The 15,000-nt window shown below is 50.7% G+C and overlaps 1 protein-coding gene across 13 annotated transcripts in view; it reads left to right on the top strand.

Moving 5' to 3' along the window:
* plxna1a (plexin A1a) overlaps nucleotides 1-15,000 on the top strand; it is a 154,385-nt gene that overhangs the window by 103,916 nt on the left and 35,469 nt on the right. For 11 of the 13 annotated variants that reach the window (XM_081704502.1, XM_081704497.1, XM_081704500.1 and 8 more), the window contains 2 exons: nucleotides 7,129-7,225; nucleotides 9,241-9,431. The exons of 1 other annotated variant lie outside the window; for it this stretch is intronic. In XM_081704502.1, coding sequence (XP_081560628.1) covers nucleotides 7,129-7,225; nucleotides 9,241-9,431 — 288 coding nt within the window. Of the gene's footprint in view, nucleotides 1-662; nucleotides 4,228-7,128; nucleotides 7,226-9,240; nucleotides 9,432-15,000 lie in introns of those variants that run through there. One more of the 13 variants, XM_081704507.1, reaches the window with a different exon arrangement.

Here is a 15,000-nt window from a genome sequence, read left to right as displayed (position 1 = left end):
AGTATGCCCCGCCGTCCTATCAAATCCGTCCGTGAGCCGCGAGCCGACGTGCCTCTGTAAGAGGCCAGTGAAAGCAGTTTACAAGAGGCGTTTTGGAGAACTGTTTTCGGATGTGGCATGTCTGTTTATGGTTTTTCCAAAGGCAGTCCAGACCTGTGGCAGGGCTCCGGACGCCTTGCATATACTGACGGGCGCGAGCTCGCGACAGGATGTTGAAAGATCAGTGTTTTCGTAGACATCTCCTTTCACGGATGGATTTGCAAAGAGCAGATTAAAGAGGGAAGCAGTCGTTTAAGACGGCGTTATGGGCCGAGGGGCGCACGAGCTCCCGGCGGCCCACCGTTTGTTGTGACACCTCTTTAGTCTCTTCTGTTGTTATTTTTCTGCTAGTCAACACTAAGCCATATTAGCCCGGCTGGCCGTTTATCAGAACTCCCATCAGGCTCTGAAGTCGATCCGGGTAGCGGAGATGCGCTCTTATGAAATGTATGGTGTGATCTTTTTAACTGACTGTCACTTTGGCAGTCATTAATGGGGGAAGTAAAGCACGCGTGTTTCAGTGTGGCGTATCACTCCTCATGCTCACTAGTGATTCCTCTGTTTCTCTCTCTCTCTGTCTCATGATTTCCTCTATGTTTGTCTCTCTCTCTCTCTCTCTCTAGCCCAGTCTCAGTGACATGTCACCTGACAGAAAGCTAATTACTCAGCTAAGAGAGCGGTGGAGCGCTAAAGAAGCTCGCTCGATTTCGGAGCAATGATGTGTTTTTTTTTTTTTTGTTTGTTTTTTTGTCTCCTTGGTAATGCAGTGCGAGTCCTTCAACTCAGCCAGAAGGAACCATCAGCCAAAACAACCCCACAAAAAAAAAAACCCAACGAACAAAAAACCCCCGAAAATAAGCCTGTCACTTAAGTGTAGCCTCATCCCTCTGCCACTGCATCGTGCCATGTCCCGAGAGCGCACGCTGCTTTATAATGCCCCTAATAAAGCTACAGGTTCAGAACTTCATCCTGGTCTCATTCAGGGCCTTCTTAACCCCAAGTCAAACTCCTAACGTCGCCTGCCCTGCTCGGCGAGACCTCTGTCGGAACGATTCAGGAGCACGCCTGTCGATTCCTGCATCAGCTAGCGCCCTCCGTGCCCGACGGGCCCAGCCCGTGCCACTGGCCTGGCAGAGACGCTCCGTCACTCCTAATGAAAACTGGCAATTACATCCGTGTTAATATCCACGCAGCAATTATGCCATTAGATGCTGGCAATTACGACTTACTTAGCGTCTGCGGTTTTCAGCGGCGAACGCGGCGGAGCCCTGTGTGAGAATTCCATTAATGGGAGCGTTGGCGATCCGCAGATTGACAGCCCACGGGCCTGGAGAAAGAGGCGCCGCCATTGTTTTAGCATGTCAGGCAGTCGCGGAGTTTGTTAATGGCACCAGTCTGGGTTCGTCTCTGGACCGCCCCACCAATCCCGCATTGAAGCCTTTGTCGTTTTCCCATTATGGACTCCACTTCTGACGTCGAAATCCACGGGTCGGACATAAATCACCTTCCTAAGCCTTTCAGCACACTTTGCCGTGCAGAGACCCCCGTTTGTCTGAGTCTTGAATAGGAGGGCTGGCTCCGACGATCCCATTGCCGTAACACAGAGTGTTACCGCAGATGTTTGCGCCACAGTACCTCAGGTGAAATAAGGACAGGTGGTGTCATTTTCAGCAGTAGGTTTTTTTTTTCCCCATAGAAGAAATAAAGACTAATTAGTAACTATAGTAACCAAGGAGTCGTATGGTGGCGGCTGCCAGCTGCTCTCTGGTCTGTGGAGAGAAGGAGATAGCAGGAGTATGATTAGGTGAAGGTGGCTGATTGTGTTTGCCCGAGACTGATTGATTTGATCTTTCCTCTCGCCATCTTAAGACGATGAGTTAATGAAACGCGGGCGTGTGCCGGGAGGCAGGAGAAGGCAGGTAGTGCAGAGAGCATCGATTGAGTAAACAGGAGACACAGAGCCAAGTGCAGAACAGAGCCTGGAGAAGTGTCAGTGCATCACGGAGTGTATTAGCCAGTCAACACAGGGGAAGTGTGTGTGCGCCTGTGCGTGTGTGTGCCTTTGTGTCTTCTGTCTTCGTGTGCACACGCGTGCACAGGGGTGCACTCTCATGTAAGCGCGTATGTATGTGATTTGGGTCACTGACTTGTTTTTTTGTGAACATTCATTCATTCCCAGCTAAACAGAACACAAGATCTTCACTGTGTGCAGCATGAAGATTTGATTCTTTCACAGACTCGCAGTAGTCAAAGAAAATTGGGTGGGGTTTTTTTTGGTCTCTGCAATAAATGGTTTATTTAATCTGTCTTGCTGGCTGTATGTTGATACTGCCAAATGCCGGTGTCAATAACTGCATATGAAACTTTACCCACAGTGTATGTTGGTCTTTGATGTGCGTGCGATGCAGGTGTATGATGGAGAGAGAGTGGAAGAGAGTTGACAGAGGAAAAACAAAGAAAAAGTGATGTGAAGGGTCCCCAAATCACTCAGGCTCTGTCTGAGTGCTTTAGAAGAGGACCCAAGGGATGAACAGGACAGCGTGATAATATCACCCATAGCTTACAACATTACCTTCTGCTCAGATAAATGACTGCTCATCCACTCCTCAGCCAGCTCTGCAGTTGTGTGTGCGCGCGCGCGTGTGTGTGTGTGTGTGTGTGTGTGTGTGTGTGTGTGTGTGTGTGTGTGTGTGTGTGTGTGTGTGTGTGTGTGTGTGTGTGAGAGAGAGAGGGAGGAAGCATGCAGTGATGGAAGTGGGGACAAGGGGCGAAGGAAGAAAAATCTCATCCAGAATCTTCTCGGCAGCGTCTGCCGATTTACGCGGCGGAATGAGGACTATCGGGAGAGTTTGATAGGATCCAATTAAAAGCCGTCGCAGATAAAATGATGATGAATTGCAGCAATGTAAGAGAGAGACAGCTCGGTCCGGACTCAGCCCAGACCTCGCTCCCTGAGTCTGGGAAACTGGAGTGGGCGGAGCGGGGGGTGGGGGGCACAGCAGCCTGGCCTGTTTTCTCCTGCCGTGGGACAGGAGGTTGGGAGATCTGCTGCCGTCATGCGGTGGGGTTAACCGTGCGCCCCCGCTGGGCACACCGTCCACAGAGGGCCCACGAGGAGCACACCACGTAGCTGAACAGGGGGTGAACCTTCCACCACGACCTTGATTTGGTCCATGTTGAACAGACCCCCGTTTTCAGCAAATGGTAATGTCCACCAGTGTTTCTCTATGAGTGTGTGGGACTGGGTTTTTAGCTTGTAGGGAATAGTCAATTTTCAGTTATAACTGAACGTAAGAATACCATGTATATGCTGGGTATAATGAAAGTGATGTAATGTTTATTTGATTAAAAATACACACACACAAGGTCCTGCTTTTACCATGTAGTGTCTGTGTGTGCAGGGACGATATTTATGTATGTATGTGTGCATCGTGTGGAGGGGTGTGTGTACGTGCGTGCTGATGTGTTATTTTTTTACCCCACTGTACAGGTATCCTTTCAGAATGACTAATTACGTGCGGGTGACCCACACAAAGGCGCTCTTTTTTTTAATTCCCAGCCTCCACCATCCCCCCCACACTCCATCTGCTGGGCTGTTTTGTTAACATCGGCACTTTCCAGCCTGCGGCCCTGGGATCTCATACCTCCCCTCGCGTCCCCGACGCAGCCCTGATCTATGGGCCGGTGCCGGCGGAGCGCGCGCGGGCCGGGCCGAGCCGAGGAGACGCACGCCCGCTCCGCTCTATTTTTGGCGCCCGTTCTTTATACCCCTTGCAAGGGTAATTATGTATTCTCTGGCATGCAGGTGGAACGGCAGGACTGATGAGGCGCCGCGTCTTCGTGGGGCTCCTTCCAACTTTCCCCCGATTTTCCTCTCTGCCAATTATCCGGGGCCGCGAGAGGAGATTTCCATTGCAAATTAGCATACGGCGTTCGGTGCCGGGCTCCTCCGTTGTGGCGGGAAGGCGAGCTCAGGCCGTCCGCGTCCTCGTGCGCGGGAGCAGCTCTCTCCACAAGCCCTCACACCCCGCCAGACGGTTTATCACAGGCTCTAAGCTGTCGCGCATCGGGTGCCGTGTACCTGCTTGAGAGTGACGACACGTTATGATAAATAGCAGCAAGCGTGGGCGTAGGGATTGGCCACTGTATTTCTGATGAGGTATTCAATCACGCTGCAGTTGGGTTTGACGTGCCACCGTTTTCCCGGGGATTTCTAGGTGGGGGCGGAGTTTGGGGTGGGCGGGGGGGGGGGTGTGTATATGATGTTGCTGAGAGAGAGAGAGAATGCCGTGAGCCTCGACATTTCAATATGTCTCTTGCTGTATTAGGTCAGCACTTAAGAGTGAGCAAGCGAATGTGTGCATGTGCGTGTGTTCATGTATGTGTTTGTTCGTGTGTGTGTGTGTGTGTGTGTGTGTGTGTGTGTGTGACAATGTGCCGGATCATGCTTATTCTTAATTAGGTCATGGACATGTTTCTCCTCACCTTGTGTTTGAAGCCTCACTTGGCCTCTTGGGCTCCCCGTGCTCGTGTGAGCAATTAATTACCCTCTGCCATGTCTCCATGACGACCAGGGGCCAATAATGAGTGTTATTATTCATCTGTTCTCAAGTACAGGAGGAACTGACCCCAGCGCGTCCGAGGGTCTCTGTCTTCCCCCTCTCTCTGCATCTTCACCACCCTGCATGTGTGCTGGAGGCACTCCAGACTTCTCCCATCATGTGTAAATGATGCAAGTCACATGACCTACAGAACAATGTCTCCCTCAGTGGGTTTCTGGCCTTTTGCTGTTTTAGAGGTCACATGACCCCAGTCTCACGGGCTTCCCCAAGAGTTTAGGGAGCCCGTGAGGTAATTATCCTGCCGAGGTGTGTGTGCACGTGTGCGTTTGTGTGTGTGCGTGTGGAGTAATGTCAAAGGCATTTTAATGGTTGTATGAATAAATCATCTTTGTGTTGGGGACAGAGGGGCTTTTGTGAGAGTGCTGTAACTGTGTGGGCAGTTCAGCTGAACCACTAAACCAGCCCTTTAACGTGTAACGGAGCTGGACACCAGGCAAAAGCCACGGGCTGGGCAAGTGTGTGAGCTCACGTCTCCGCTTACTGTGTGAGCATGTACACGTGCATCTGTGAGTGTACGCGCATGCATGTGTTTGTGCCAAAGTCATATGTTTTCTGTTTAGAGGATGGCGTGAAATTACAGCGCTGTGCTTTGGGAGAAGGAATTGACATCTCGTTTACATAAATTGTTTAATTTCATTTATATTCTGACTCTTCAGAATCATAATGTGAACACACACACACACACACACACACACACACACAAAGCAGCACTGGGAAGGTCCTGATCTTGCAGTACTGTTGAGTGTGCATGTGTACGAGATATGACCACGGCTGGTAATAAGCACTAGTCAGTAGCCTCACTTCTCACCGTCCAAGCCCTGTGTGTGTGTGTGAGTGTGTGTGCGTGTGTGTGTGTGTGTGTGCGTGCATGCGTGTATGTAAGGGTGTGCCCGTGTGTGTGCGTGCATGCGTGTATGTAAGGGTGTGCCCGTGTGTGTGTGTGTGTGTGTGTGTGTGTGTGTGTGTGTGTGTGGGAGGAGACGGCAGGGCCCAAATGAGACGTGTCAGAGAACAAATTGGAAATGCCAATTTCACTTACTGTTCGGCATCACTCTTCACGCCTAAATTCTGCACTTATTTCATGTGTAAATTAATGGCTTCCACTCCGTAATTTAGATTTTTTAGATCTAACCCTCATCTCTCCTTTCTCTTTCTCTCTCTCTCTCTCTCTCTCTCTCCCTCCCCCTCTCTCACTCTGTGACTCTGTGTCTATATGCCCTTAGACGTCAGAGGGTGTGTGTCACACACACACACACACACACACACACAATATATATATATAGTGTGTGTGTGTGTGTGTGCGTGTATGCGCTCCTGGCTCGGAGCACTAGCCTGGTGTCTCAGTGGTTTCAGCCCTGCCCAAGTCCTGGCAGATAACGGCAGTGTTACTGTTTAAGTACTGTGTTATACTATGCCATGGAAATGTTGAATAAAAATGGATTCTACTCATTACAGATAAAATTGCCAATTGTAGTACTGACAAAATTTTGTTTAGGTATGAAAACTGATTTTTGCTGTGTATGTCACTTTGTGTGTGTGTGTGTGTGTGTGCGTGTGTGTGTGCGTGCGCGCGCACACGTATCTTTGTGTGCATTTGTGGGCGTGCGTGTGTATGTGCGTGTGTATGTATACACACGGGTGTGTGGATGTGCATGTCTGTTTGTGTGTGTTCACGTGTGTGTGTGCGCGTGTTGTGTGGGTGCATGGTGTGTGTGTGTGTGTGTGTGTGTTCACGTGTGTGTGTGTGTGTGTTCATGTGTACGTGCGTCCTGGATGTACGAGAGCAGCAGGATGCTGCCAGGTGTGTTGTTTTTGGGGATCCAAGCGAGGCCGTGAGTGGTGGGCAGGGCCCTGCAGGGCTGGGAGACTCTGTGAGGGTCTGCAGTGTGTCAGGGCACAGAGACCCCCCGCCCCCCCTGGGCGTGTGCTGGGAATGGCCACACGAGGAGTGCTCTATCCGCGCTCTCCCCGCCTTCTTCCGTGCTCGGACGGCAAGATTTGCATGGAGCGCTGGAACTGAGCCAGCATGTTTCATTCATGGCCCGGAGCGTGCAGAAGTTCCGGCCCGGAGACGCTCAGAAGGGAGAGGAAGTGGTGCCATGCCGGCCCGCCTGCCACGGGTTCACCCGACCGAGCCGCGCTTGGCTTCCTGTGTACTGAGCTGCGGTCTGAGGATTTGACTTGATCCCTGTGTGCGTTTTGGTCACTGTTTTATTTTACCTCCCATACTACAGTTTTGGAATGGATGATGATGGCCTGCGTTAGTTGAGTCAGTGCACTGTACAGACTGTTAAGCAAAACTCACGTTTTCACCGCGTCATTCTTTATTCCTCACAGTTCACCCTCTGAAGTCTAAGTACATTTTCTCTGTTTTCGCATCCATTCTTAAATTCACGTCTAAGGTTTTCATAGCGTGCGTCGTCAGGAAGAGAGAGTGTCCGGTACTAAGCGTGTCCTCTCTTTGCAGTATGACTATGAAGGCAGTGACATTGGGGACCTTCCCGTGGACCTGTCTGTGGTGTGGAATGGGGACTTCGTCATCGACAACCCTTACAGAATGAAAGGTATTCCTTTAAAACACCTCCTGCACTCCGTTCCCCCTTTCCTCACATTCTAAGGGATAGCAGTCTCTCCCGAGACCACATCGACCTCCTCCTCATCCCCCACTCTTCCTCGCCTTCCACACTTCAATCTCGCCCCGTTTCGTCCTGGTCCTCTGATCCCGGAGGCACTCGCCACGGTGACGGTAAAGGCTTGGACCGGGCTCCGGATTTCGGCACGAAAGCGGAATTCCGCGGAAGTGTCATAAATCGGTCTCCGCAAATCTGCGCCCACCGTTCGGTTTGTAGGTGTCCATGGTTGTATTTCCACAGCCAGTAGCATCGCGATGCCAACGTCTCCGTAGCTCCTTGATCACGTTGTTGCTTTAGTGACGATGCTGATGCTACACATCTGTCTAGCATTCCCTCCCCGGACAAAAATAAACCCCTCATGGCATTACAGATTTCGAATCAAATGCATTTTGGTTTTTTGTTTTTTTAAAAAAAAGCCAAACACCGACTGCTGGATACAACATAAGCCAACATCCTCTGAAGCAGAACAGGTGCTTTATTTTCCCTCTGCTCAGAAGTAGAGAAACTTGTTTCTCATCACCTCTAAGCAGTAGTGCTGACTGCTCGGTAGTTCTGAAAAAACTCGCTTCTCTGTAGATCCCTTCCGACCGTTCCAGCGAGACCTCCTTTTATGCTTTCAAAAAACCCAGATAAATCTCCTTTTTAAAAATGGAAAAATTCACAGCGCCGTCACGCCTTCCTTGGTGAACTTTTATGTTTGTTTAGAGAATGTTTCCATTAGACATAAATCCTAATACAGCCTTCGCCGTTTGGAACGGCCGCGCTGACGTAGGGAGAGACGAGAGGAAAACCGAAAATCAATTCTGATAGAATTTCAGGGCAGCCAGTCTGACGACACACAATTAACAAACGTGGCCATAAAATGATAATGTCAGTGGATGACTCGCTCCCTGTAAAAGAAGAAAGAAGAAGCTAGCGCTCTTCTGTGGTGGCCATCAGCGTACTGTAGCAAAGCAAGGGGAGCAGCTGTCTGACGCTGCCGCGGAGTGTGAGCGTCCCGGAGCATTACGATTCAGCTCGGGGAGAAGAGAAAGCTCAGTAGCGTTTCATACCAGTTCCAGAGCAGTTCCGGCGGCTTAAACCACATCACCTCGCTGTTTCTATTTCAGCTTCCTGTGATGCGTGTGGTATTTCGGTGCAGGCGTCGCTGTATTCAAACGCAAATTCGAGCGCTGCACAGAACGGAAGCCGACAACTTGCAGGGCCTTTTCTGTTCCAGGCCAGATTTATCCATCTTTGCCAGACTGCCTTAGAAAAACACGGGCTTTGCCCTGGTGTAAAGCGGAAATGTTAATGTAATTAAATCATTCATTTGGTTCAGTTTAATTAGCCCAGCGCTACTTTTTAAGCTTAGCCATCGCTAATCAGATTAGTGGCTAGTCTGCGGCGGATGGATACGGTGTCTCCTTTGAAGTCCCTGGGCTGCGCTGCGCGCCCACTCCCTGCCTGAGCCCGACGAGCGGAGTCTCGGGAGAGACCCCCTCTCCTGCCCCCTCTCCTGGAGGCGTGAAAAGCCCGTGCCTCCAGCATCCTAGTAGAAATCAAGATGCATTTCCAGTCTTTCGCACGCCTTAAAAAAAACAAAAAACAAACACACAAAAAAACACGTCGGCCGCGCTCGAGAAACTGTTTCTTTTTCCGCCCGAAAAAGCTTCACGCCTCATCGGTCCTTTAAGCGGCACGTTGGCATTCTTTTACTTCTCTCTCGGTAAACCCGAGCAGTGGCCCCACTCCAGCGTTTCCTGTCATAGCTTCTGACTGTCCACTTCCCTCACGTCGTTTGAAGCCTGCCTCTTACCCGCCGTAATCGCTTCCAACGCCGCAATGAATCCTTTTCCTAGTTAAACACGGACGTGTGTTGTTCTTTGGGTGTGTGTGTGTGTGTGTGTGTGTGTCAACCTGTGCTGCGATCGTCCGGCCACTCACACTCCTGCCTCCGTCTGCAGCTCACCTGTATAAATGCTACGCCCTGCGGGACAGCTGCGGCATGTGTCTGAAGGCGGACCCGCGCTTCGACTGCGGTTGGTGTGTGCAGGAGAAGAAGTGCTCGCTCAGACAGGAGTGCGCTCCCCTGGAGAGCGCCTGGATGCACCCGAGCACCGGCAACAGTCGGTGTACACACCCCAAAATCACCAAGGTGAGACTTCTGAAATGTCACGTTCAGAATCCTCAACGGGGAGGAAAGGTTCCGTAGGTCCGTTTAGCTAACGGGAGTTCGGCACGCTGTGCCCTGACCTCAGGCCTCGTCTTGCAGACTGTGTGAGTTTTCGAAAGCATTACTAAGTCACAGTGGATTCAAATGGAGCTTTAGTGCCTTTGAGTCATCTTATCTTTACCGAATGTCTCATGTGAGACCTCGAGGTCTCACCATCGTCACGATCCTGCCTGGCACTGCGTTTTATGTCAACTTTCACACACGTAACCTCACACATAAGACGCACTAACAGGTCTCACCCTCAAGATTAAGTCCAGTCCTCTACTTTGGTATCATTTACATGTACATGTACATTTACGGCATTTAGCAGATGCTCGTATCCAGAGCGACTTACACAAGTGCTTTGTCAGTTCCTCACAAAATACATCCTAGTCCAGTACAGTAGGTTCGAGTTTAACATACCAATGAACTAGAATATTGTAGAAATACAGGGATCACTGCTGTTGACTAGAAGAGCAAAACACACAAGCTCTATCTCAGACAATCCGTGCAATAAACTAGAGTTAGTCAACATCAGTGCAATCAACAATACCCTACAATAAGTAGTAGTTTCACTTAATCAACACAGGAGCAGAGTCAGTGGTCATTTAAATATTGCACAAATAGACGGGTCTTCGGTCTGTGTTTGAAGGAACTTTTCTGTCCGGACATCAAGCGTCTCAGGCGTGTGTTCGTTACCGCGCTGAGCAGGACCGACTCTGACGTGCAGCTGTGCCAGTCCTTGGCTGCCTGCAGGCACAGGGGAGCAGCATGGTCTCTGCGAGCGATAAGCTCCCGATACCGGGTAATTGGCAGCGGCATAGAGGCTAATCTGTTAGCGTGCGCCTGTCTCTTACCCTACTTATCTCCCTACGAATGCGCCTGAGAGCCGCAATAGAGGGAGATGGGATAGGACGGAGGACGCCGGCGCTCAGCCGAGGCCTGGGGTCCGGGGCGAGCGTTTGGCCGCGCCTACAGGGCCGAGGTCAGGCCATTTCACCCGTGGGCAAGGCGGGGCTTACTGGCAGTAGGCCAGGCATGACTAAAGAATGGGAAAGAAGATCTGAGTGAGCAACGGTCTGAGCAAAGTGGCGCACACTCGACCCAAACCTGACCTGTGACCTTGTTCTGTGGTGCACTGTGGGTTATAGATATCTGCATCGCATTGTAATCCACTGTTATTAATATGAATGCGCATTAAAATAGTTACAGCAGCGTTCCCCACTGTATAAAGTAAGCCTCTCACCCTTGACTCCTTCTGTTCTTTGCATGGTCTGCCCTTTCTTCTTTAATAAGTATTCACTGGCTCTCTGCCTGTCGGAGTGCTCTCTGCCTCAGTATATTGGTTGCAGAATAAACTTCTAATTTCATTTGGAATAGAATATTTAACTGGGATTTCTTATTTTCTCTCTCTCTCTCTCCGTCTGGCTCTCTCTTCTTCTCTTCCACTCTCTCTCTCTCGCTGACCTGCGAGTATAATAAGTAATTGAATTCTCTTTACGGCTGTTTCATTGCCTTGTGTTCCGAGCCTCAGCTAACACGGCGAACTCCGAGGGGCTTACCAACTTTCCTCAGCCTTAACCAAGCTTTCACCTGTCCTTCTGTTCAGAACTAATGAGAGACATGCTTAATATTCAGATGGCGTGCATCTGTTTGTCTGTTTGACCGTGAGATTGCGCGTGCCCGTGCGTGCGTGTGCATGAGACGGGCGTCTTCCCTAAGGTTCTCCGTGACCCTTGACCTCTCAACATACCTCTCCATACTGTTCCCTGTACAGCTGCAGCTTGGTCTGTGTACGCTGTGTTTGGTCCATTTAATTAGACGAATATTACAGCACAACTTGGGCGTCCCACCACCACCAGTACTCCACCACCACCACCAGCAGTACTCAACCACCAGCAGTACTCCACCACCTCTACCACCAGTACTGCACCACCACCACCAGTACTCCACCACCTCCACCACCACCACCATCACCTCCACCACCTCCACCAACACCAGTACTCCACCACCACCATCACCTCCACCACCTCCACCACCACCACCATCACCTCCACCACCTCCACCAACACCAGTACTCCACCACCACCACCACCACCATCATCACCTCCACCACCTCCACCAACACCAGTACTCCACCACCACCACCATCACCTCCACCACCTCCACCAACACCAGTACTCCACCACCACCACCACCATCACCTCCACCACCTCCACCAACACCAGTACTCCACCACCACCACCATCACCTCCACCACCTCCACCAACACCAGTACTCCACCACCACCACCATCACCTCCACCACCTCCACCAACACCAGTACTCCACCACCTCCACCACCACCACCATCACCTCCACCACCTCCACCAACACCAGTACTCCACCACCACCACCACCACCACCATCACCTCCACCACCTCCACCAACACCAGTACTCCACCACCACCACCATCACCTCCACCACCTCCACCAACACCAGTACTCCACCACCACCACCACCACCACCACCATCACCTCCACCACCTCCACCAACACCAGTACTCCACCACCACCATCACCTCCACCACCTCCACCAACACCAGTACTCCACCACCACCACCATCACCTCCACCACCTCCACCAACACCAGTACTCCACCACCACCACCACCACCTCCACCACCTCCACCACCACCAGTACTCCACCACCACCACCACTCCACCACCTCCACCAACATTACTCCGCCTCTGCCTCCACCACTACCGCGCCACCACCATCACCACCAACAACAAACGCCACCAAACACCACCTTCTGTTACCCTTCTCCCCACTCCCTCCTTGACCCTGTCAGTGGACGGAAGCCTTGATCACTTCTGACACTAAAGTGTGTTAAACACACTCCTCATGTTCCCCCCACTTTAAGGAGAGAAGCTTGGTGAAAGGTGTGCTGGGTATCTGTCTTCTCTTCTGGCAGCTTGTTGACAGTTGCTATGAGTGAACTCTGTGAAACTCAGCCGTAGCGTGCGCTGGGCTGGCGTCTCTGCTGGTGCCCCTCCCAACCTACTGAGTGCGCGATGGACAAACACAAAGCTCCATGCAAAAATTACCCCTCTGAAACCAATTACAGCCTGCTCCACCTCTCTCTTGTGTGTGTGTGTGTGTGTGTGTGTGTTTAAGGTAGCTTTTTATTCTGTAATCTGTAGGAGCCTGATTGGTTCTGTAGAAGCAGCTTCTACAGAGAAATAAGGAAACACCACAACTCCACGAGACAACACAGTGAAAGTGGGATAAAGCAGAAAGTCCCAGCTGAGGCCATTTGGCTTCTAAATGTGATGGCTGCTAAATATTCCTCTGCGCAGGCAGGAGGAGACAGAATCACGCGCACCAGCTCTCAAAGCTTTGGGGACCATCGCCGCAAAATGATTTCGCTAAGCGGGCATTTATTGTGACGTTCTCCATCAGTGCGTGCTCCTTCCCCAGGAAAAGCACTGTGCCCTCGTGCGCACGCGTCGTGCGGCGGCGTCAGGCCCGTAGTGTGCTCTGTTACCTCTGCTTTTCTTTTGGGGATTCCGTGCGACAAACATCAGAGCAGCAAATGTAGCATAAACACCTCATTTCAATTCTTCACTAATGTATGAGATTTATGTAATGTATGATTTAATGGATGACTAATGTATGACTTTATTGACGAAGCATATATGCATATTTAAATAGGCTACAATAGAAAAAAATTAGAATTGAAACGTCTTCTCAGAGATCGCTGTTCTGGAGGCTGCCGCGTCGCACTTTTGACGCCGTTTGGATCCCTGTCGGGGAGAGAAAGCCAGTGCGAGGGGGTCCGGATCTCGCCGGGGACTAACGCCTCGGCACGTTTACAAAAGCAGGACACTAAAACGCTCATCTGCGCTGAATGTTAACACTTTAAAGCCTGACCGAGTTTATTGTGACGAGAACAAAGTCACACATGGAAGTATTTGTAACAATGGCTTGAAACCCCCCCCGACTATTAAACAATTAATTAAACAATGACCAAACAATTAATTAAACACACGCAAACCCCCCACCCCCCACCCTTGGCAGCTATAATTGCTGCACACACATTCTTCATACCAACTGTCAGTTTTGCATTGTGCGCGTTTCTGCCAGACAATTCTCAGAGATGCTCAAAAGTTATTGAATGTGTACTTTTAATGAAACTTCGGAAAAAGAAAACTGTCACGTTGTTTTATAGAAAAAATCCTCTACGTACTAACTCTATAAATTAACGAAGGCAATTTGAAGAACACAGAGCTGAGTGTTGCAGAATGTCACCAAAGCATTAGGAAATAACTGTTTCATCCTAACAAAACCTTTAAAAATGCAAGGTATGGCAAATCTTTGGGCAGGGCAAGGTTTGCCATGCTTGCACTATTGGAATACACAGTCGTGCTGTTCTAACCCGTAGTCGGTGTGGATGGTGTCGTCTGCAACAGCCAAATGCTCTTTGGAATGATTTTCCAGGATTTGGCTTGCATTCGTCTCCCTTTACTGTGGCACCATTGCTGTGCTCCTTTCCTTTGCGCATTTGCTAGATCTCCAGATGCAGACACAGGATGTGTCGTGAGGTCGGTTGGGCAAGGGAGGCCCCCGCGGCCCCCCGCGGCCGCAGACATGCTCCAGCCAAGATAAAAGACCGTCCCTCTAATGAGGATCAGGCAGAGAGGAGTCCAGGAGGGCAGAATGTAGACTGGGGGGGGGGGGGGGGGGGGGGGGCGGAGAAAATCCATCTCCCACATCAGGAAGTGGTTTTATGGAGTGGACATCTGAGTGGACGGAATGTGTGAGATACGCTGGGACGTGGCGTTCTCCCTTTAGTCTGCGCCTGGCTTTTGTTTCAAAATCTGCCCCCTCCTGCCCCCCCTCTTGCCCCCCACCTCCTCCCCTCCTGCCCCTCCTCCCCTCAGCCTCCCTGTGGAGCGAGGAGGACAAACAAAACCAGGCCGCCGCTGGAATCCGCCTCGGGTGCGCCGCATTCCGGTGCACTTTAATCGTATTAATTGCGTGTGATTCTGAAGTGTATCGTTACCCTGCGCTGATAATGAAAGTGCGATTAATTTAACTGTGTCTAATTTAACAAGGTCCTTGGGGAGAATGTGTGTGCAGCGTTCTCCCTCTGGTTTTGGGAGGTTATATTTTTATCCATTATTCTCCACTGCTGATTTAATTACAAATTATAAATTGTTTTTTTAACATAATAAAAGACATGTAGAATAGGTTAACGTGCAGTTACAGAGTGACATGAGTAGGCGGGTTTTCCAGAGCCCCGATGTCTCGCGGTGATGTTTAGTCGACAATTGGATTGACTCTGGTGCCCCTGGACAAGCTGAGCGATCCAATGAGATCCGCTGGGATGCGCTGTCCTCTTCCGGGTCTTCTTCCTGCTTTCGAACTGTCTGGGTCTACAAGCCAGAGGGCTGTGCAAGTGTCTTTAGGGTCGATTCTGACCAGTCCGTTTAGAGCAAGTCTCAAATCTCCATCTGCCGCAGAGACGA

Source organism: Electrophorus electricus, chromosome 21 (assembly GCF_041902795.1).
Source record: "Electrophorus electricus isolate QZ-2024a chromosome 21, ASM4190279v1, whole genome shotgun sequence".
NCBI classification, from domain to species: domain Eukaryota; kingdom Metazoa; phylum Chordata; class Actinopteri; order Gymnotiformes; family Gymnotidae; genus Electrophorus; species Electrophorus electricus.
The sequence above is the reverse complement of the archived record's forward strand: the minus strand, read 5'-3'. Positions and strand labels throughout refer to the sequence as shown.